This window comes from Microplitis mediator, chromosome 5 (assembly GCF_029852145.1).
Source record: "Microplitis mediator isolate UGA2020A chromosome 5, iyMicMedi2.1, whole genome shotgun sequence".
NCBI classification, from domain to species: Eukaryota; Metazoa; Arthropoda; class Insecta; order Hymenoptera; family Braconidae; genus Microplitis; species Microplitis mediator.
Window position 1 is genome coordinate 27,401,023 of NC_079973.1, and position 22,668 is coordinate 27,423,690.

A 22,668-nucleotide genomic window follows, 5' to 3' on the forward strand; every position below is an offset into this window, starting at 1 on the left:
ATCATGGAACTGCGTGAAAGTCAGTAAACAGTGAAAGCTGAAAACCATTAAACAGATGGTGCAGCAGTAAAGAGTAAAAAAACTTTTTTTTATTACTAGTGACTGTCTGTCATATCTACTGTTAGGATATATATATCTATATAATTATTATTAACGAATCACTTATTAATTTATTAAATTTTTCCATGTTATTATTTTTACTCTGTTGTGATTATTTTGAAAAAAGTGAGAATATTTAATAGATGATGTGCAGACTGGTTGTTGGTTACTAGACGACGAGTTGAGACAAGAGTTTTACATATTGAGAGAAATATCAGCAGCACTAGCAGCAGCAGCAGCAGCAGCAGTAGCATTACCACCACTACCACGACCTCACACAGCAACAATACACAAAGAAACAACTGCCCTGAACTGCCCGTGGCCCGTGTCAGTGACACACGGGATCAAGTGTCAAAATTGTTTCCAAGGGCTGGTCCATTGTTAAGCATACCTATACAATGCTTTTATTTTTATAAGTTATTAACAATAAATTTAAATTAAGGTGACTATTAAGTAATAAAACATCCTCTGTTATTTTTATTTATTTTATTTAAATTTAAATATTACAAAATACACATTAATCGTGATGATAAGTGATGATTGCTGCTGCTGCTGCATTCACGCCGAAACGACTGAATATCTAAATTGTCATTTGATTTACTGTAAGTCTATTAATGTTATTTATATTTCACCAGTATCCATATAATTATATAAATACATATATTTTATTTGTTATTACATACATTTAAGGTTATTTCAATATCATTGCGTATATTTATATGTTTTTTTAAATACGAACAAAAAAATAATTATAAAAAAAATTTTAGTGTACAGTGTCAACATTTTTTTATGTATATACAATATAAACAACAAAAAATTTATTAGTTTGTTATGTTTTATTTTTTTTTTCTGTAATTTTAAGTTTTTTAAAATAATTTTTTGTTAGTCGTTATGTTGGACCTTTGCACATTTGAATTTGTTTGTTTATTATATTATTTCAGGGAATCCAGTAATTATTGAGGTGTGTTACTCAGCCTTGTTGGAGTCTTGCTTATAATCAGCGGCATTTTATTTGTCATTATTTGATAGATCTCTTAATATTTAAGAAAAAAACAAAAAAAATTACGTGTGTATAAGTGTTATTTTACAATATGACATCGATAGAGAGGAGTAACAAGATAATATTAAAGAAATTAATATTTGTTTAAAAAAAAAATGAATCAACAGTGATTGTTTTGATGAATTTAAATGACTCAAAAGTAATGCCTGTTCACCAGATCAATGTTAATCCCCCTGATTGGCAATCACCCCAATCCCTTGGTCCTTCAAATAATACCAGTCCATCGGGAGGTGGTGAATGGTCACCAAGAGTAAGTTTTTTTTCATCTTAATACCATTTATCATAATTTTACAATTAATATCAATTATTATATATTATTGCCAAGTCAATATTATTATGATATATGCATACTGATGATGCATATACAACACACGGTTAAATCGTTTAATATCACTCCCAAAATAAAATCTTAAGTGATCTACATTGGCTCAAGCCAACTCATACTAAAATAACTTGGATTTACAACTAATATTTATATATTTAAATAATACTAAAATAACTTTTATGCATAACTAATAATTATATTATAAATATTAAATTAATAAACATTTAAATAATATCAAGATATTTAAATAATAATTACTCTGTTCACGTATAAAGGTCAACAGATATCTTGTTATTAATAAAATACTATATTTATAATTCTGTGAAAATTTTAAATATATTACTGCTTAAATGATTTTCAATGTTTTTCATTTTTATTACACACTACATTTGTCATGGTCATGATTAATTTATTAAGAATAAAGGAAAGAAAAAATTAAAAAAAATAAGTATTCGCATGAGACAATAGCTGATGATTAATTTCATTGTTCTCATAATAATAAATTATTATATTTTTGTTTAGGAACCAACGTACGCGACAGTTGTCACTGTAATACCAAATCATTGTCATTCCTCTGTTAGCACATTATCCTCAAGTAACCATGACATTTGTCGGTAAGTTAATATTTTAATTATAATTATATATAGTTAATTAAATAATAAAAAAAAAATTTGTTGTTTAAGGATATGCCATTGTGAAGGTGATATTGGAGCTCCTCTTTTAGCACCGTGTTATTGCAGTGGCAGTTTACGTTATGTACATCAGGCGTGTCTTCAACAGTGGATCAAAGCATCTGACACACGTGCATGTGAATTATGCAAATTTACATTCATTATGCATGCCAAAACAAAACCATTTTCAGAGGTAAATTTACTTATTTAATAATAATGATGACAATAATAAAATAGTTTAAAAAATAAAAATGTAAATTATTAAATTTAAGTGGGAAAAACTTGAAATGTCAGCACCAGAAATACGAAAATTGTGGTGTGCTGTTGCATTTCACGCAGTAGCTGCACTATGTGTAGCTTGGTCTTTATATGTTTTGGTAGAACGAAGCGTTGAAGAAGCGCGTAAAGGATTTGTCGACTGGCCATTTTGGACAAAATTAATAGTCGTTGTTATAGGCTCTACTGGTGGTCTTGTATTTATGTATATCCAGTGTAAAGCTTACATTGAATTATGCAGAAGATGGCGAGCATTCAACAGGTACAACACTATTCATTTATATAGTAATATTTATCCATATATATTTTTATAAAAATTTTTTACTACTATTTTAGAGTAATATTTATTCAGAATGCTCCGGAAAAAGTGGTGCTTCCTCCTTCACCAACAGATTCACTCAGAGAAGTGACGTTACCTCTAAAAGATCCCACTGCCTCATTGCCTGAGTTGAATCGTAGTCTTTTACCAAGAACTTTAGATCCCTCTTGCGCTTCCGAAACCGTTAAACCAGAGGTTGTTGCTACGGCTGCCCAGAGACACGATGCTCAACTCAAGCTATACGTATTTGACAAATTATCATCGTCTGAGGATAATATGTAGTCCAGATAAATATTTGCTTATTGTAATCGTCACGTGTAATCATCATAAAACTATACATACATAAAAATACACAACAATGGTGCATGCATATATATTATGTATAAAAATAATGTCTGGACTATGATTCAACAAAAAATAAAATAAAATAAATAATAATAATAATATTAATAATAATAATAAAATAAAACAAAACATATTTTTACGTTAATTTCATCAGGAGGTAAGCAAATAATAATAACAACAGCATAAAAAGACAGTCTGTTGGTGCATAAAATAAATTTATTTGCTTCCAAGGATACAACAACTCTAAAGTTTAAGTGTCTAGCATTCTCCAATCTTTGGAGTATACTTTTACTCGATACTTAGTACTTGAGTAATTATATTTCTTTATATATTATTATTATTATTATTAATAATAATTAACAAGGGAGAGAGACTTAGATATAAGTTCTATAAATGAGCTGTATTTTCTCTCCACTAAACGATTGTGTACATAATTATTATATCTGTGATGTTATTCAATAAAATTTACCATATTTAAATGACCCCTTGTATTTACAATATATATTTATATTAATTATTATAATATATCACGTGGTAATGAATAGAGATATAAACATGAAATCTTTGCTGCAGGGAATTTATTGCGACATTAAATAAATAAAGAAAGTATCATTTTATTTCCTAACACATAATATAATATTATCAGTTAATCATTAGAGTCGTTAACGTTAATTAACTCAGTACCACGTGATACTAAAAATAATATAATAATAAAGTTTAAGTATTGGAAAAAAATAAATAAATTTATATAAATTTAATATTTTTTTACAAATGTCCATAAATATGATAAACAAAATTCAATTTATCAGCAAGTGTAATTAAGAGAGGGAGTATAATAATAAAATTGATTTTTCGAAATATACCGAGTGGTGTCGGGAAAAGCCGAAAATACGACGAAATATCAAACAGAACAGCTGTGTGTTGTGTGTTGGATGACGTTAATTTATATATGGATACGGTATACATTTACTCACACTCAGTTGTGTAGTATTGTGGTGGAACGGTGGAAGTTGTTTGTGTGAATGTACAGTAAGTTTTGCGCTTTTGCGCGAGTTCAGTTTTCAGTTGTGATTTTCATAAACGTCCATCACGTCCGCCCTGTTGGGTTAATTATTTAAAAATGTAAATATTCATTTAACTCATACGTTTAAGTGATCACAGTGCTAGTTATAATTATATTAAACATTATTTACTGTATTAACAATTAAGTTAATTAATATTATCGGTGGTAAAATGTCTGAATTAAGACAGAGAACGATTGGAGAATCATCAGCGGGCGTTGTACGAGATCCCAGTGAAGATCAGGCAAGAATATTGACGTTTAGTTGTTTACTAAAAAAAATTACTTACTATTTCTACTTCACCTTTATTTTTTTTCCTCATTATCATTATTATTATTTATTGATATTTTTTTTTTTTTTTTGTTAACTCAATAAAAAAAAGTACAGTAAGGATTACAATGATGACCTACTGTCGACTAATAAATATCTACTTATTTATTTTTTTCTTCTTTTCTAATAATATCTAGCGAGAAGACATTGAGTCTGAAGATGACGCAAAACTGGAAGTTGATGAATTGGCTAAAACCCTACCACAGGGTACTGATCATACCCCGGGTATCCTTGAATCTGTTGTTTCTGGCTTACCCGACCGGTAATTTTTTTTTTTTTTACTCCAAGTTTTATATTTTTTGTACAAAATATACTAATAATGATGATATTTTATTATAGCTGGAAAAATTGGGTAATCAGGGGTATTTTCACATGGTTAATGATTGCTGGTTTTTGTTTAATTATTTATGGTGGGCCATTAGCTCTGATGGTCACAGTGAGTATTTTCTAAATGTATCATTTGAAAATGAATTAAAAATTAAGTAAATAATATTTTAAAAAATTTTTTTAGACTTTAGTTGTTCAAGTTAAATGTTTTGCTGAAATAATAAATATTGGTTACGCTGTATACAGAATTCATGGTTTACCTTGGTTTAGATCATTGTCTTGGTATTTTTTGATAACGTCAAATTACTTTTTTTATGGTGAAAATTTAATGGATTACTTTGCAGTGGTGATAAATCGAACGGTACGTTTATTTATTCAATTAATATAAAAAGTTTTTATAAAAATAATACATAAGGTATAGACAGCTAAGTAGACAATTGAATTTGTGTGATTAACATGTACTTAATATATAAATATATATTTAATGTGTATTTAACTCTCGACACAAAATCAATATACATATAAACTTTTGTATTGCACAATATTAAATGTAAGGATATTTGTATGGCTTCGTATAGTTGATAGCTCAATAATTACTATCAATAATATTCATTATTATTATTATTATTTTTAGGATTATTTAAGAGTTCTTGTAACTTACCATCGTTTTATATCATTCTGTTTATATATTGTTGGATTTGTTTGGTTCGTTTTATCACTAGTAAAGAAATATTACATGAAACAATTTTCATTATTTGCTTGGACACACGTGGCTCTTCTTATCGTTGTCACACAAAGCTATCTAATTATTCAAAATATATTTGAAGGCTTGATATGGTGAGTGATTGATTATCTATGCTACCACTAACTACTTTTTATTATTATTGTTAATATTATCTATTTATTTTTTTTAAATGATTAGGTTTATCGTTCCAGTAAGTATGATTGTAATAAATGATGTTATGGCATATGTTTTTGGATTCTTTTTTGGTCGCACTCCATTAATTAAATTGTCACCGAAAAAAACATGGGAAGGATTTATAGGGGGTGGTATTTCAACAGTTATATTCGGATTAATGGTAATTAATATAAATATATAATAAATAAATATAAATAGTTAATTAAAATGATAATAATAATTTCAGATGTCATACGTTATGTGCCAATATCGTTATTTCGTATGCCCCATTGAGTATAGTGAATCTTTGGGGCGAATGACTATGGACTGCGAACCTTCGAGTCTGTTTAGGCCCCAAGAATATGTACTTCCACAGAGCTTACAAGCTATAACTAAAATGGTATTTTATTGCCATTTTTTGAGTATTAATTTAATTAATTAGAGATTTTTTAATGAGCAATTTTTTGTAATTAAAATTACAGCTTAATCTCAAGTCTAGTGTAACTCTGTATCCTTTTATGCTACACTCTCTCTCGATGTCAGTATTTAGTTCAGTCATAGGACCCTTTGGAGGTTTCTTTGCCAGTGGATTTAAACGTGCATTCAAAATTAAGGTAATGATATTATTATTATGATAACAAAATATAAAGAAAAAACAAATGTATATTTATTTTACAGGACTTTGGTGATGTGATTCCTGGTCATGGCGGTATAATGGATCGTTTTGACTGTCAGTACCTGATGGCAACTTTTGTCAATGTCTATATTTCTTCATTTATTCATACTGCATCGCCACAAAAATTATTGCAGCTTGTTTATAATTTAAAACCAGAACAACAGTTACAATTGTTTACGGCATTACGAGATTCTCTGGAACACAGAGGACTTCTTAATGCTTCTGAAGGTTAAAATAATAATAATTATCATTATAATCATTAATTTTAGTACTATAAATTTTTTAACTTTGAGAAGCATTTATGTGCAATCATTCCAATAATTTATTACTACATAAGTTTAATCAATTTTAATATTTTTCAAAATGTACAAGTACCAACATTATTTTTTTATAAATATTATCCAATCAGGTACAAATATGTCATTAAAATGACAGATGATGATTGATGGTGCGATAGAAAAATATTTATAAAATCAATTTTTAGAGTTTTTTTTTTTTTTTATTTTATTTTATAAAGAGCAAATTAGATTGATGACATTTTTTAAATATATATCAGTTATTACGAAGGCACTAAATTTAGATAGTGCTGATTGACTAGGCCAAAGATTTATTCCATAGTTTACTGTATTTTGCCATAAGAAAATCAGTTATTACGTAAACTAAATAAATAAACTTAATTAACCGGCCGATCTCAAGCCTTGATCCATTTTTATTATCATAATTTAAAAAAATAATTATTTATAGTAAATAATGGCAACGGTAGCAACGGAATTATGCATTTTATGTAGAAAATAATTAATTGAGTAAATATTGTATAATAAGATGTTTTTAAATAATTAATTTATTATTTTAAATTGATAAATTAATTTTATTTACTGTGCGTGGCAGAATGATAAAAAATATATACATTTAAGATAACTTAGTTTTATTGAGCGTTAATCTTTCGTAAACTATACTTAATTAAACATTTAAAATCATGACTGTAGTAAATTAATTAAATTCAACACAAAAGTATATTATTAAATTATTTAAATATTGGTTATTATATATATTTTAACAGATTTATATTAACAAAAAGAATAATTAATGACAAAAAAAAATATTATAAATGTTTAAATGAACTTAATAATCTTATTGTATTCAGAGTACGTAAATAATAAATGATCTGTCTGAATATTGATGTTCATTACAAAATATATGGAGTAATCTCCAAAAACATAGTTGTTAGTAAATTAAAAAAAGAAAAAAAAGAAAAAAAATACGTTTTATCGTGTAATTAATGTTACAAGTATTTTAAATTATTTAATAAAATGTGTTAATATCTATAAATATATTTATGTAGTAATAAAACCGAAAAAAAAAAAATGGTAGTAATCTTACAAAAGTATAATAAACATAATAACTTTATGGGTTTGTTTAAAATTTATTTATATAAGCGGTCTCTTATAAGCTCTTAATTGGTCATGGTCATAAATAGTGTGTATTTTATCGTACATATACTTAAAAATGTACAATAAATTATCATATTGTCCACAGTATTTATCACTACCTATGTTTTCTTCATTACAATTGTTATAATTTTCTATAGTACCGTATGTTTTTTCATGTAACTCAACTAAAAATGTATGTATTGCCTCAATTGTCGCCAAATACCACCGAGGACTTTTTCTCTGGTGCCTCCAAAACTGTGAAATTCTTGAATTAAAAATTAAACAAGGAAGTGCTCGTAATCGTGAATCCTTGTAAATAGATTTAGTTTGTTGCCATGTACTATCGATAAATATTGCTCGAGTTATTGGATAGTAACTATTATTCATATCCATTGACGACGTTTTATCAACCTCATTATTTTTATCATATAATCTATTAGATAACAAGGTATCAATACTGACAGCATTTTTACCAGGAAATATAAGTACTACCTGAAATATACATATCAAATTTATATATTTATATTTTATAAAATTGAGTATGCTTCAAAAAATAATCTTACTTTATCATTAGGTTCAAAACTTGGAAAATCTGGATAAATGTAAATAGTTACGTCTTCTGGGGCTAAAACAGCAGCATGAATGGCCGTACTTTTTCCTTCTATTTCTTTTGGATGTTTGATAATGTCTATTTTAATTGGTAACTGTAAATATTTTAAAGAAAAAATATAATATTTATATCTGTGTTTACTAAAAAAAAAAACAAAAAAAATACCTTGACACGTGGAAAATATTTACAGTCGATAACAGGATTGTAGCAAGTGTAGCAAAAAAATTTACGTGATTTATAACATTTTCCACATATTTCTCTACCTTGAATACTATTCAATACACTAGGATCATCAATTTTTAAATGGTCAAATGGAGCTTTATCAACAATACGTTGTCTTTTTTCCAAAATATCATAATTATTTGATTCTGCTGTTTTATTTACAGTTATTGTTACTGATTCTGTCATTGTTTATTATTTTAAATTTTCATAAACAATGATAATTACTCAATACACTCATACACTCATGTTAATTTATTATTTATATTTAAATATTTAATTTGTTGTTATGTTTATTATAACCTTACAATTTCCATTTCGTTCTCATTCCACTCCTACTTTTTTTACTTGAATATATACATATACATTTTATTTTCCAGTCTATTTTCAATACACTAGCTTTTCATTCATCATACCGCTCATAGGGTACACACATATGCAAATAATAATAATAATAATACAAATGTGTGTACTCACTAGCGCTCTTGTGATGTCATCAAGGCGGGAAACTCTAAACTTATATAAACTTAAACTTGTGTACGTACGTTTAGCAGGCACCTTCTTTACTTTATAAATTTATTACTGGCAGAAGTTAAATACGGGTTTATATTTAATTTCAAGTTAAAGTCGAAAATTAAAAAAAAAAGAAACTAAATTTAACTATTTAATGGACATCTCCATTTCTAAATTATCAATGGAAATTCATAAAAATAAATTTGAATTTATTAGTTTCGTCCAAAACACGACCAATGGACATGACTGCAAACAAACTTTAAAGCCCATTTTCCTGTATGTACATTTAAATAAATCAATATAAAAATATACTAATCTTATAAATGAGAATTTTTATAAATGACCAAATTTAATGAATTAATTATATTATGTGAATAAAAGAATAAATTAAACGCAAGTCCATCGGGATGTGTCGGGTTTTTGACAGCAGAGCACACTCGAGGCTTTCAAGCTCAAGGTGTGCGATGTACGGTTCACGATCAATACATATATTGATTACATAAAGTACAGAGGAACAAGGAAATGAGTTAAATAAAAGAGGGATGTATGTTCTAAAGATTTTTTCTCTGTTATTGACATATTAAAAAAAATCAGAGTAATTAATATGCACACTCTTGATTGCAAGTGGAAAAGCTTTCTCGCAACTTGTGACCCTCCATGCTAAATATATATATATAAATTACGTTGCATATTATTTGTATGCAGTAGTAATTAAAATTAATAAAGTTAAAAATAGCTTAATATTTTTATATAAAAAAAAAAAAAAAATTATGCTAAATATTAAATATAAATCTTATTATTCAAAAAGGATTTGAATTTCTTATACAAGGATTATAAACTTTGAATAATAATTTAAATTAAAATTAGGCTTTTTTTGTGTCTGATTTATAATTTTTATTTAAAGAACTAAAAATAAACTCTTCATTTAAATTTTAAAAGCTTAATTATAAATTAAAGCTCAGAAGAATAGTATATCTGTATATAGATATTTAATGTAAAATTGAGTCTATTATCGTTTTATAATTTATTCGCAGACTATGCTATGTGTATTCGACTTGGGAATAAGTTATTTGTGCTTCCGTGTTACTCGGAACATCTGACCAACAAGACGGTACAAGTACATAGAGTATACTACTAGTATAGGAATTGAACAAGACTAATAATAATGTCGGTTCTGTTGGTTTATTAGGTTGACGCGTGCACTATATAAGTACTAAGTGCGGTCAAGCACGATCGCTCTTTCTCGAGTAGCAGTGTTAAACTAATTCGATTTCTCCTGCACTTTGGCTTTTCAGTCTCGTCAGTTGAGCTATCAAATATACGCTAATTTCTTCTCTCTCATAATTAATTACTTAATATCTATTATATGTAGTTATATATTAATTTAATTATTAGCTGTTACAACGAAAAAGTTGCTGTATCATCACCAGCCAGATATAAATAGATATATTTGGTATATTTATTCATGAGTGGACATAATAATATAATTACAATTACTAATTATGTCAATTTAATATAGTACGGATACAAATTTGTTGACTCATAAATATTCAAACAACAAATAGTAGGATATAATTGTCATGATATATGACGAGTAAATTCATTGATGCATATTTTTATTAATTATAATTTAAAAAAGTAAAAAAAAATTTGATTGCAATTTAAAAATATATTTTTAGACTTGACAATAATAATTTTTATGGTAAAAATAAATAGCGTATTTTTTCGCGGGGATGATTTTTCTCGGCACGTTGGGATGTGAAAATAAACAAGATGATTCCCTGACTGCTATTGCTTTTCGTTAAAGTGACACATTGCATCAATAAGAACCTTTTTCTCGTATGAACACGCACATAGATTTATTTATAATATTAGAAACAGGAAATATTTATAGTGACGAGTGTTTGGATGTTACAATTTACATGCAAATTAAAGTCCTCGGAAATACGCAGACACAAATTGACACCCCCATATTCACATTATAATATACACTATTGCTTATTTTTTCTCATCTCTTATTCTGGTGAATGAAATAGTCTTGTCGACTCATTTTCATGTCACGTCAATAGTCATCTCAACTGATGATACCAAGTAGTCATCAATTTTCCCTTTTCCTTTTTATTTTTTTATCGATCGATATACATTAATATACGTTATCTCACATATGCTGTAAATTATATTTATATACGATATGTATATTATACCGAGGTATTATGTATGCAGTAAATACGCTCTTATCGGTAAGCTTCAAATTTTTTTATTTTTTTTTATTTTTTTGCAAGCTTTGAAAGTACACTACTCGGTCAGGTGATAATAGAAATAAATATGAGATAATAATAATAATAATTTTTGTAATATCAGTATCAAACATTAATGAAGAGAATATTAATAATAACTCATGGACTTAAAAAGAAGAAGAAGTAGAAAAAGATGAATATATAATTAAATGATAATTATTAAGTTAAATCTTTTAATTTATTCTCCAGTTTTTTATTTTTACCCGTATCACAGGTCTTAATTATTAAATTTGTAATTCTTGTCGCGTTTCAGACAAAAGCTCTTACGATCGATAGCTCCAAATATATTACAACAAACTTTTAACGCTAATATGTAATAAGCATTAATTTTTTTTTTTATTGTAGTGTTGAGTTTTAAAAATAAAATATAAAGTCAGAGGATGTAGTATAGGAACTAGAGGTAGACAAAAAGCAAAGGATAAAAGTAAATAAAGAAGAATAAAAAGGAAGAGAGGACGCAACAGGTGAAGAATTGGCATATGACGAGTTGTAATAATAAAGTAAATAATAATGAATATAAAGGTAGTGGACAAGGATCGCGTGAAATAATGTTGATGCGCAGGGTGTATCTGGCTAGCCAGGAAAAGGCAGGCACCCGATATGAGTAGCAGTAGCCTATAGCAGGATAAATCGGTGCTCTTACGGTGCGTTCAGACAAGAGAGCACCGTTCAGAGGAGTAGAGAGCGAGCGGCGTCCCGGAGAGTCACTATAAAAGCTCACTGGCACTGGCTTTACGACGTCACACGCTGGTGGTCCATTCTTCAGTAAGGAAGCCCCCTTTCCTTAAGAGCTCCACCGACAACTATCATAACTATTTTTAACTGACAAGTGAGGATTTTATCTCATAATTATATATTTATATCATTTTTTTTTATTTATTTTTTTAAAAAACGCGTATGTAAAATTTAACTCAGTTTAAAATATCAGTATTAAATTTTAAAAATTAAACGGAAATATATTTGTATATCGAAGCGGTAAGATATTATCGTGAAAATTGGATTTTAGTATAATCTGGAAGATAGCTGTTTGGTTAATCTACTGGGACCGCAACGAGACAAATTTAAAACGTGCCAAGGAAGTTCCCATTTTCTTCAGTGATTATTTATCCCCTCTGGGTCAACAGCTGGCTTTTTCTCGGTGTGCTACTATTTTAAAGCTAATCACTAAGTGAGTTTTTTTATTTTTTATCATTATATTTATTTTATTTTATTTATTCAAGGGATATTACATTGTATTGTTTAACTTTCTTCAATTAAAAGTTTTTAAAACTCTATTAACAGTTTTAAAAAAGTTTATAACATTCAAGTGAAAATAAAATATAAAATAGTTTTAATTTTCTGTTTAATACAGATTAAACAATTACTTAAGTATTCAAGTAAATTAGAAAAAAAAAAGAAATAGTACAAGTTAACAACTTTTGTCAAGATTTTATTTACAAAAAGTTGTTTTTTTGATTTTTGATAAAATACTTTTACTTTAAATACGAGATGACAAATAGATTACAGGATATATTTATAGATTTTTTGTAAATAAAAGCAGAAATAGCCATTGGCGATGGAACAGATTTTAGGAAAACTCGATTTTGACGTAGGATTATGGGTTACAGACATATATAGTCATATAATACAGTTACTACACACGCGATAATAATTTCAACCCCGAGCATCATCACCATCATATCCTTATAATGTTATAGCAACAACAACAACAACAACATAACTAATTAACGACATTACTGTTTGCTCACGCAACTATATATATAACTTGATATTACAAAATTAGTTGACCTATTTTTTTCTTACTTTTTTGTGGTATATTAAAAAAAAAATTGCGAAACATATGGAAAATATATATAAAAGTACGTCAGATATATGTGACTTATCCCATTTCAACATTCATTGTATCCCACGGGTAATAAAAAATCATTTTATTTTATACCGGAGAAATAAAGATTGCAGTATTGCATCAATATAAAAATTTCTACAATCATGAAATATTTATCAATAATCTTTTATACAGTTGTTGGTATTTTTTCTCACATCTTATTAATAAAATATATCTATATATATACTCAAATTTATTATTTTGTTTTCATGAATTTAAATGAAATAATTTTTTTAGCCTTTGATCATTTCTTCTATTATTAATCGATGCATTATTTATATTAATTCTCAGTGACATCGGGATTAGTAAAAATATATCGGGTAAGAGCTTTATCCGGTTTACTGTAATTTTATTTTCAGCTATTAGAGTCTATAAAAATTATTTTAATAATTGAAAGGGCTATTTATTATTTTTATAATTTATATTTTTTAAATAATCACTGAAATTATAAATAAAATACGTAATTAATACAAGTTAAGTAAAAGTATGGGATACACATATATGTAAAGATAACGCGACAAGTAGAAATAGTAGAACAATCAGACTGTGGTCAGACAAATACACAAGAGAAGCTTGCTGGCATTTTCTCTGTTTATTTAATATTATGTTTTATATAATTTTCTCTGAGCGTACAAACTCATTTAAACTGATTAAAATCACAGCACACAATATGTTTTATTCAATTGACAAGACAAGTCGATTGTACATTTAAATTAATAATAATTAAATTTTATTACGTTTTTTTTTTAAATTTTAATTGTAAAAATTAGTCGAAAAGATTTAGTAAAGTCGTAGGTGGATATGTCGTTATATTTTACGGTAAATTGAATATATTTAAAAAAATTTTTAAGAATAATTATAATGAACATATTCTTGATAACATTAAACTTATTACAACACAGACGCAAGGTGATGAGTACTGTACATTAAGCAGCAAACGAACCGATTGTCAGTTCTGACATCTAACTCTACTATATACATATACATGCAATGTATACACTTAGACATAATTTAATAATACGGTACTTGTACTTGTACTTTTTTTTTTCATCATCAAAGAGCTATTTTTAGTTATATCATTTTTTTTCTTTTTATTATAAAAATAGTACAGAAATTAATATGAATCTTGTAAATTTAAAATTCAATAATTTTTTTACGTATTACCTTGTTGAGTTAAGAGTATATATATTGTCTCTCGAGAGTATTGGTTGTATATTACACACAAGAGTAAATACGATATAGATTCATAGAGCTTGAACAGCATCACGACGTTATGTCGATATCAAAAGTACTTGATATATTTATATTTTTTTTTTATCAAGAAATTGGAATGCGTCGAGTAGTAGATATTGATGATATAGAAATAGAAAACCAAGTGCAATCGTTTTGTGCAAACTTTAAATTTTTTATTATTGTAATTTTAAAAAACTCTCCAAGTTTAAAAGTCATGTATAGAAATACCAAGATGGAAATGCCATAAGACCACTCTACCAATCTATACATTAAATATAATTATCTAATTTAATTTAGTTTTATTGAGTACTATATTGCGAGACATCAGAGAGAATTAAATAATATTTTATATAAAATATTTAAAAATGAATTAAAGAGCTAGACATTTTATTAAGTAATAAAATATTATCAGCGTTGGTGGTGCTCCGAGTTTATTACGGCTTAAATTAACTTAAAATTATTTAATTTAACAATTAATCTTTAATCAAACTGAGTGACAGAAATTAAAGACCTTCTATATGCTACACATAAAATAAAAATACTATTTAGGATTAAAAAATTAACCTACATTATACCATTATTAATTTGTCTCAACATATATAATAACGTGATAAATTTACAGTACGCAGACCATAAAATAACGTTTTACACTGTAATTATATTAAACTACTTTCGACAGTCACTTTATATATATATATGTAATAATAATTTTATGACGTCTGAAAATGACATTTTATAAATATATGTTTTAGCGGCTTGCTTGATACAATAACAATAAATTACATGACATATAATCTATAGTCTATATGTAGACAAATAAACATTATCAAAATTCAAAGACCATCTGATCTAAAAATAAAATTTTTTACAGTAAATTTAATTGTATATTTCTTTATATAAAGACTACATTTATGTATAAATAGTATATGTAAATGAGTTGATCGTGCATCGGTATGGAAGACAAATTGATGGAGGCAGAAAAAAAGTTTGTTTGACATTTTAATTTAACAGCAAGTAATGTACTATGTGTACAACCAAGTGTGAATGCAAATTTACTTTTTTTTCTCTATGTTTTATGTTTTTTTTTATATTTTTTATATACCGTCACTAAGGCATTACACGCATCTCACTTGGGCGTCTACCGACCCGTAAAAATGAATTAAATGTCCAGACGAATAATTCGTCTTCTTTTTTCTTCCACATACGTAACTTTGACATACGAAAAACTTTTCCGAGTTTGTATTTTTAAAGTAAATGCGTTATTCATATAACACATTATTATAGGCAATTATTTTATTTTTTTTAATTATTACTGTCAAAATAATTTTGGTTAAAATATACCACGTGAGCGTTATTTTTTTTTTTCTTTTTATCGGGAATTGCGTGGGTAGATGACGGCGTATAGAATAAAATTGTTGAATCGGCCGTATTACTACCTGCTGAGATAGCAGATTCAATAATTCTACGTGTTTATCACTATTAAATATATTATTTAATAAAATAATATTTATATACTGACAATAAAAAATAAAAAATAGTTTGAAGAATATAATGTTGCAGGCGGTTTTGTGGTTTGTTTGGGTCACGTAGATAAGGGTAATTGCACTGGTACGAGTAAGGCGAAGGCGAGAGAAAATATCTTGACAAGAGGCAGGCGAAACTCCTGCAAATCCGTAAATCTTGTGGAAGTGAACGATGCGACAACTCTCGTTGATCGTTAAAATAAAATTTCCGATCCATTGTACTCAAAAATCTAACAATCAATTCATCATTAATAATTTATTTATTTTTTATATACAATATAAAACCGTCAATTCAAAAATATATTTTTTTAATATCAAATGTACAAAGTTTTATATTTACCAGTATGTCGACAAAATGAAAGGATCATATGAACGGTTTTTTATTTTTGTCAACTTTACAATTAAAAGGCAAATAGAAGAGAATAGGTACAGCAGAGTGTAATATGAACTATTATCCAATGCCATTGGAAGTTTGTTAATTTAATTCCATTTCATTTTTTTTTATTTTTCTCGTCATTGATTAAAGTCCATGTCGGTATTTGTACATTAATTGAGAAAAAAAGCCTTTGGTAATGATTTCGGTCTTAATTGGCAACTGATATTAAAGTTGAATCAACAATTAAATACACAAGGGCTCTTTGTATGTCAAAGTGAGTTATATTTAAAAACATGATGCACATCTTTTCATTACGATAAAGCATCTGAATAAATTGTAAATAATTGAAAGAGAAGGCAATTTTAAAGGGAGAATAATGGAATAAAAAGAGGGAAGGATGATGGGTGAGAGTGGAAGTAAAGTAAATAAAAGAACCAGACAAAAGGAATAGCGTGCGAATAAGGTGATGGTGTAGGGTATAGGGTGTAGATGAGATTTGTGGTAATTGGAAAGCGTGGCTAGATATCTACATACATTGTATTGTTCCCTCGCGAATTACCACGACAAATTAAGCCATCGTGCATGCCAATGTTAATAAACCTCATATATATATATATATATATTCTGAGGGTCACGAATATCACTGCGGTGTAGAATAATTTAAATGTATTAACGTCTCGATCGATCCTATATATGGTTTAATATTTAATAATAATCCTATGTGTCTATTTCATATTCGTGCTTGCGATTTAATTTTAATTCTCTCCGTGTATTAATTATTACTCTGTTAAATATTCTATTAATATATGAGTGTCAATAGTCTTTTATTTACATTAATATATATTTGAAGAATGATAGATATTTATATGGTGTTTTAGGACAGTCTCATAATAAAAAGGAGAAGAATTAATTTATCCCAACGAAATGTTTGTTATAAGTGTATTCGCAGTAACAACACTGATAACTCTGTCAAAATCTACACCCTTATCATATGTAACACATCAAAGAAGAGATGTTGCTACTGATGGAGATGATGGAGTATATATACCTTATTTGATTGATGAAAGAGGATTGCCAGTCAACGAGTTTTACTGGCCACAGGTATATACAATTCTTACATAATACCATTTGGAATAATACAACATTTGAATCTTCCTGAAGGATCTATATATAAATTTAGTGACGTCAGAAACCAAAACCAGCAGGAAGTCACACCCAGCATGTGTAGTGCTTAAATAATTTTTTTTTTTTATTTTTATTTTTATTTTTACGATACGAAAATGCTCACAATACCGTACAAGCATTGTTCTAAAATATTAATACTTGATATCAAGTTTAAAAAAAACTTTTAGTCTGCGGGTACGTGGGATGTATAAATTACTATGATAAGCAGTATACATGTATGTGTTAGTAACTGGTGGATTGGATACTCTAAGTAAAATGAATTAAAATAATTAACATAAAAATGTACAAAGTATAATTAGAGGCACTTAAAATAAAGTGTATCTTACTTATTTAATTTGTTTCATCTTTGTTCGAGCTGTGTCATCAATAGATACATGTAGTAGTCTTTTTTTTTAAATTTATTTAAATAAAATAATAATTTGTTACAGGATGAAATTTTGAAATTGAATGATTCAGTATCCGGTATCGATCGGGCTAAAAGAATACAGTCTCTCTCGGTAACAAATTCGTTGGATGTATTGAGACAACGTGTTCTATTGGAACTGGCGCGTCGAAAAGCTTTGCAGGATCAACAGCAAATAGACGCTAATCGTCGTTACTTGGATAATATTGGTAAACGTTCTAATCAATATCTCAAAATGGATTATTTACCCCAAATGTTGGAAACAAAAAATATTGCCCGGATTTTCGATCATCAATTTGCTGACCAGCCGGAGCAAAACTATTACACAGCTAAAAATCCCCTGGAATCTGCTCTCGATTGGTACAACAACAACAATAATAATGCAAATGATGTTACAAATCAGTACAACGTAAATGATCAATTACGGAAGGTAAAAAAAAAATTATTTAAATGAAATAATTTGTACTGACTATTAATCTTAAAAAAATGTTCCATTTATTTGTTACAGATAAAGAAGATTAATAAAATTCGTTTATTGTAACGCGAGTGAAACAATTGGTCGCCGAGTACAATTTTATCCCTCCGCTTGTAATTATAATTGTCCATATTAAATTTTAAAAAAGTATTTATTTAGTTAAAGGATAAATGTTTACAGATTTGTTATTATTGTTTTTTCTTAGTGATATCTTATTGTCATCTTTTAAAAGAAACGCTAAATACTTATAAATAAATAAATATATATAAAAATACATTATATGAAGAGACAAGTATAATAAAAAAATAGAGTTGTCGGAGTAATATAATATATAAAAAAATTTTTTTGTCGTTCTCCATAATTTACGACCACAGGATAATATAATAATAGATAATTTATAAAAACTGTAAATTAATATTGATATGAATGAAAACTAAGATAGAGATACTACAAATCAATTTATTATTATTTTTCATCTCAGTATTTTAAAATAATTTATCAAAACGAAACAGTATTATTGTGTGATTTTTTTTCTTAAAAATAATAATAAATAAAAAAGAATTTTAATAACTTTGTTTAAAATTAAAATTTAAAAATTTAAAAGATTATAAAAGCTTTCAAAAATGTACGTTAATTGATGTTAGTAGTTAGGCCTATCCATGTATTCCCTTGTACAATTATGTAGATTCTAGCTGAATAATTATTTATTACTTTTATTTATTTAAAATCAAAGTGTATCTTTAATAAATATTTATGTTGTATTTTAATAACATAAATCATATTTATGAGTCTTGCAATAATTTTCCTTAAACCAAATATTTATTTATTTATTATTATTATAAGTTACTGATGTTGAAATATATTTATTTGAAAGGGTAAAAATAATGAAACTTTTAAAGCTTAGTCTTTAGAAAAATTTTATTTTAAACCTTCATATCTATATGTATTAATTAAAGCTTAATACAAATTATTAATGTCCTGATAATTATATTTTTTGATTTATTAAAAAAAGTTCAACGTTTAAAGTATTTAATTTTTGTTCTTCTTTACATTTTATGGTGTAATACTTTTACTAAAAAAGCCATAAGTAAATTTAGATTTACAACTTATCATTATATTGATACTTAAGAGTCTGAGCAAATAAAGAAAAATTATGATTTTAATAATAAAAAAAATACAATGAAGTTTCTTGATAGCATGGGTTGTATAATAAAATTAAATCAATCAATGAGCTTAAATAACAGGCAGTTTCAGTATCTTATTGTAAAAATACTCCGGTATTAAATACAAATTTTTATAAGACTTTAATGCAAAGTTAATTAATTTCGTCCATTAATGATAAAAGTCAATGAAAATGTTTAAAATCAACATTATTATTATTATTATTATTATTATTATTATTATTATTACGTATATGAAATTATTGTTTACGTAAATCAAGGACAAAAACACTTCCATCGGAAGCTGATGCTCCGACTTTATCTCCACGACTATTCCAGCAGACTTCAAATATTCCACCTGTACCTTTGTAACTATGCACCAATTGTCCACTCTGAAAAATATCATTTTTATACACAGCATTTATTTAACTTATTTAAAAAAAAAAAATAAATAAATAAATATGTAATTACCTGCGTCGACCAAATATGAACACATTTATCAAAGCTGCCGCTGGCAAGGAATTTACCATCAGGACTAAATGCTACACTGTAAACTGGTTCAGTATGTTTGGTAAGAGTGTGAATACATGATCCTCTTTCAACATCCCACAGTCTTACAGTTGAATCAAACGAAGCACTGGCTAATGTGAGATTCATATTTGGATTATGAGTTCCTGGTCCCGTTGGTGACCACTTTATTGTATATATTTCTTTATGATGGGCTTTTAGATCGTGAACCCATGTATCTTGTTTCATTGACCAAATTTTCAGACTCATGTCGTCCGAACAACTTGCCAATAAATTACCTTGAGGATCCCATTTAATAGCATTTACTTCATTCTAAAAATAATATTAATAATAACTATTATTATTATTATTTATAATAAATGTATTTATTTATAAATAGTACTTACTGTATGTCCTTGAAAACTTTTAATAGGTTTATCGACATTCAATTTACAAACGTGAATGCACTGGTCAGTAGAACAACTGGCGAATGAAGTATTTGTTTGCCAGTCAACATCCAAAGCTGGTGCACAATGAAAACTAAATTGTTGAGTACATTGTCCACTTGCAGCGTCCCAAATAATTGTTGTTTTATCAACTCCCGCACTTAATATATAATTTCCACGTTTATTCCATTTTAATGCGAATATTGGACCTTTGTGCTGACCAAGTGTCGATGATAATCTACCATCAGTGGTCCAGATTCTTGCATAGCCATCATAACTACCAGTTGCCAATAGCGTTCCGTCACACTGTATAAAATTATATAGTAAAGATAAATATTATAATAAACAATAATTAAAATATAGTATTTTTAACGTACATTCCAGTCTAAAGATGTGACATCTTTGTTACTTGGTACTTCAGCACCACCTCTTTGAATACAATGCCGTAACACAAGTTGATTAGGAGCCGATGAGTTATCAGACATATCCCAAATTCTAGCAGTACTGTCACCAGAGCCAGAAGCCAGTAAATCTGTTGTGGGATTCCACGCACAGATAAAAACTTCAGACTCATGACCACGCAATTTAGTTGCTTTACTCGCTGGTATTTCTACTGCACTCGTATTACTACCCGCTCCAGTTCCTCCTGTCTGTTGCTCTTCCAACTCCATTTCGGCTCTTTCTCCGCTTCGTTCATTAGACCCAACATTATCATTTGATGTAACAACTGCTAAATTTAAAATATTATTATTAATATAAAAAAATTTTATTTTTAAATAACATTTATATATTTTAAAAGATATGTGAGCTTTTGGAGCATGAATTATTTTATCTAGATTTAGAATTTCACTTCACTAGAATTATTATAATAAATTAAAACTATAAAATATGATTAATTAATGAAAAAAAAATAAAAAATGTTATTTTAAAAATAATAATAATTTTAGTGGGAAATCCTAAAATTCAAACAATTCAAAAAACCTAAAGCAATTAATTAATATTCCTGATCTAGTAAAGGAGGTTCAAATTAAAATTATCATCGTCACATGAACCAGGGTGTGTCAGGATTTAGATATATTTTTAAATAAAAATAATAAAATAAAAACCTTCTTCTCCATTAGTATCCTGTGGATCAGCTTTGATTTGTTGTTTTTGTTGATTCTGTTGATTTTGCCTTGAAACAACGACATCAGGCATAACTGCATCAATAAGAGACAAAGATTCTACTATTCTCTGTTCAGTACCGTCTTCTCCTATAGATATTTCAGCCTCTGTGTACTGTAATCCTTTTTGTAATATTGACAAAAGTGCTGCTGGTGGAACAAGCGCACCATTTATATTACTCTGTGATATATGAGATTCAATTCCAAACGTATATGCCGAATGTTGGAAACCTATTTATTATTAAATGACAGAATAATTAATATCAAAGCAAAGAAAGGTTATGTTTGTTAATAAAATAACTCACCTGATTCTTGTAGATATCGGTATACCAAAAAGTTGACTTCATCACTCGAGAAGCTCATTTTTCTTAACATTTATAAAATTATAATAACATACTCCTCAGAGTTTATTTATAAAAAGTAAATTTGCAACTGGTATATACAATATACAATACAACTAAAACGTGTATATATATTGAAGATGCGGATGTACTCAACTTTATAATGTATATATGCAAATTATAGCCTTAAAATAGGTTGAATTAGCCGTTCACTGCTCTTATAAACACACTAACTGTTTAAAACAACATTTTTAAAACTGGTTGAAGTGATGCTGGTGATGGTGATAGTCAGAGATAGTTCGAATGTGGTATGATCCTGATTAACAGGACTTTTAAACTTTAACTTAACTGTACATCCTCAACAACACAAAATATTGTTTGTCTTTTTGCTTTATTTTTCATTTACAATCGTGCATACGTAGTCGTTTTTTTTCAGCTAAGTCCGAGAAAACTCCAATGAATCGTTAAAAATCATCACCCAAAATCGTAAACTTTTCCTCGTAGTTTTCCCAAAA

General features: G+C 27.3%; 5 protein-coding genes across 8 annotated transcripts; 3 read left to right on the forward strand and 2 right to left on the reverse strand.

Moving 5' to 3' along the window:
• The first annotated feature begins 34 nt into the window (after window positions 1–34).
• LOC130667609 (E3 ubiquitin-protein ligase MARCHF8) lies at window positions 35–3,777 on the forward strand. The gene is made up of 6 exons (XM_057469287.1): window positions 35–701; window positions 1,041–1,409; window positions 2,007–2,098; window positions 2,168–2,348; window positions 2,428–2,693; window positions 2,768–3,777. The coding sequence occupies exons 2-6, from the start codon at window positions 1,278–1,280 to the stop codon at window positions 3,030–3,032; spliced, it is 936 nt and encodes a 311-aa protein (XP_057325270.1). The 5' UTR covers window positions 35–701; window positions 1,041–1,277; the 3' UTR covers window positions 3,033–3,777.
• Window positions 3,778–4,029: 252 nt separating this feature from the next.
• Window positions 4,030–6,895, forward strand: LOC130667608 (phosphatidate cytidylyltransferase, photoreceptor-specific). Its single transcript, XM_057469286.1, has 9 exons — window positions 4,030–4,400; window positions 4,624–4,748; window positions 4,826–4,922; window positions 4,998–5,174; window positions 5,448–5,650; window positions 5,736–5,892; window positions 5,959–6,111; window positions 6,194–6,325; window positions 6,390–6,895. The coding sequence occupies exons 1-9, from the start codon at window positions 4,329–4,331 to the stop codon at window positions 6,618–6,620; spliced, it is 1,347 nt and encodes a 448-aa protein (XP_057325269.1). The 5' UTR covers window positions 4,030–4,328; the 3' UTR covers window positions 6,621–6,895.
• An 895-nt stretch (window positions 6,896–7,790) lies between these two features.
• LOC130667610 (tRNA-uridine aminocarboxypropyltransferase 1) lies at window positions 7,791–9,069 on the reverse strand. The gene is made up of 3 exons (XM_057469288.1): window positions 8,593–9,069; window positions 8,381–8,521; window positions 7,791–8,309 (listed from the first exon to the last, which is right to left on the reverse strand). The coding sequence occupies exons 1-3, from the start codon at window positions 8,833–8,835 to the stop codon at window positions 7,815–7,817; spliced, it is 879 nt and encodes a 292-aa protein (XP_057325271.1). The 5' UTR covers window positions 8,836–9,069; the 3' UTR covers window positions 7,791–7,814.
• Window positions 9,070–12,107: 3,038 nt separating this feature from the next.
• On the forward strand, window positions 12,108–18,709 carry LOC130668098 (diuretic hormone 44). Of its 3 annotated transcripts, none has more exons than XM_057470174.1 (5): window positions 12,108–12,285; window positions 12,430–12,624; window positions 17,352–17,574; window positions 18,087–18,491; window positions 18,570–18,709. In XM_057470174.1, exons 3-5 carry the CDS (start codon window positions 17,398–17,400, stop codon window positions 18,600–18,602), a joined length of 615 nt encoding a protein of 204 aa, XP_057326157.1. In that variant the 5' UTR covers window positions 12,108–12,285; window positions 12,430–12,624; window positions 17,352–17,397; the 3' UTR covers window positions 18,603–18,709. The 3 variants fall into 3 exon arrangements, with proteins under 3 accessions (XP_057326157.1, XP_057326156.1, XP_057326155.1); XM_057470173.1 differs by having other exon boundaries at window positions 12,463–12,624; XM_057470172.1 differs by having other exon boundaries at window positions 12,108–12,624.
• LOC130668097 (F-box-like/WD repeat-containing protein TBL1XR1) lies at window positions 18,542–22,668 on the reverse strand. 2 transcript variants are annotated; one of them, XM_057470171.1, is made up of 6 exons: window positions 22,118–22,668; window positions 21,756–22,043; window positions 21,027–21,376; window positions 20,611–20,955; window positions 20,168–20,536; window positions 18,542–20,088 (listed from the first exon to the last, which is right to left on the reverse strand). In XM_057470171.1, the coding sequence occupies exons 1-6, from the start codon at window positions 22,185–22,187 to the stop codon at window positions 19,957–19,959; spliced, it is 1,554 nt and encodes a 517-aa protein (XP_057326154.1). In that variant the 5' UTR covers window positions 22,188–22,668; the 3' UTR covers window positions 18,542–19,956. The 2 variants fall into 2 exon arrangements, with proteins under 2 accessions (XP_057326154.1, XP_057326153.1); XM_057470170.1 differs by having other exon boundaries at window positions 21,027–21,379.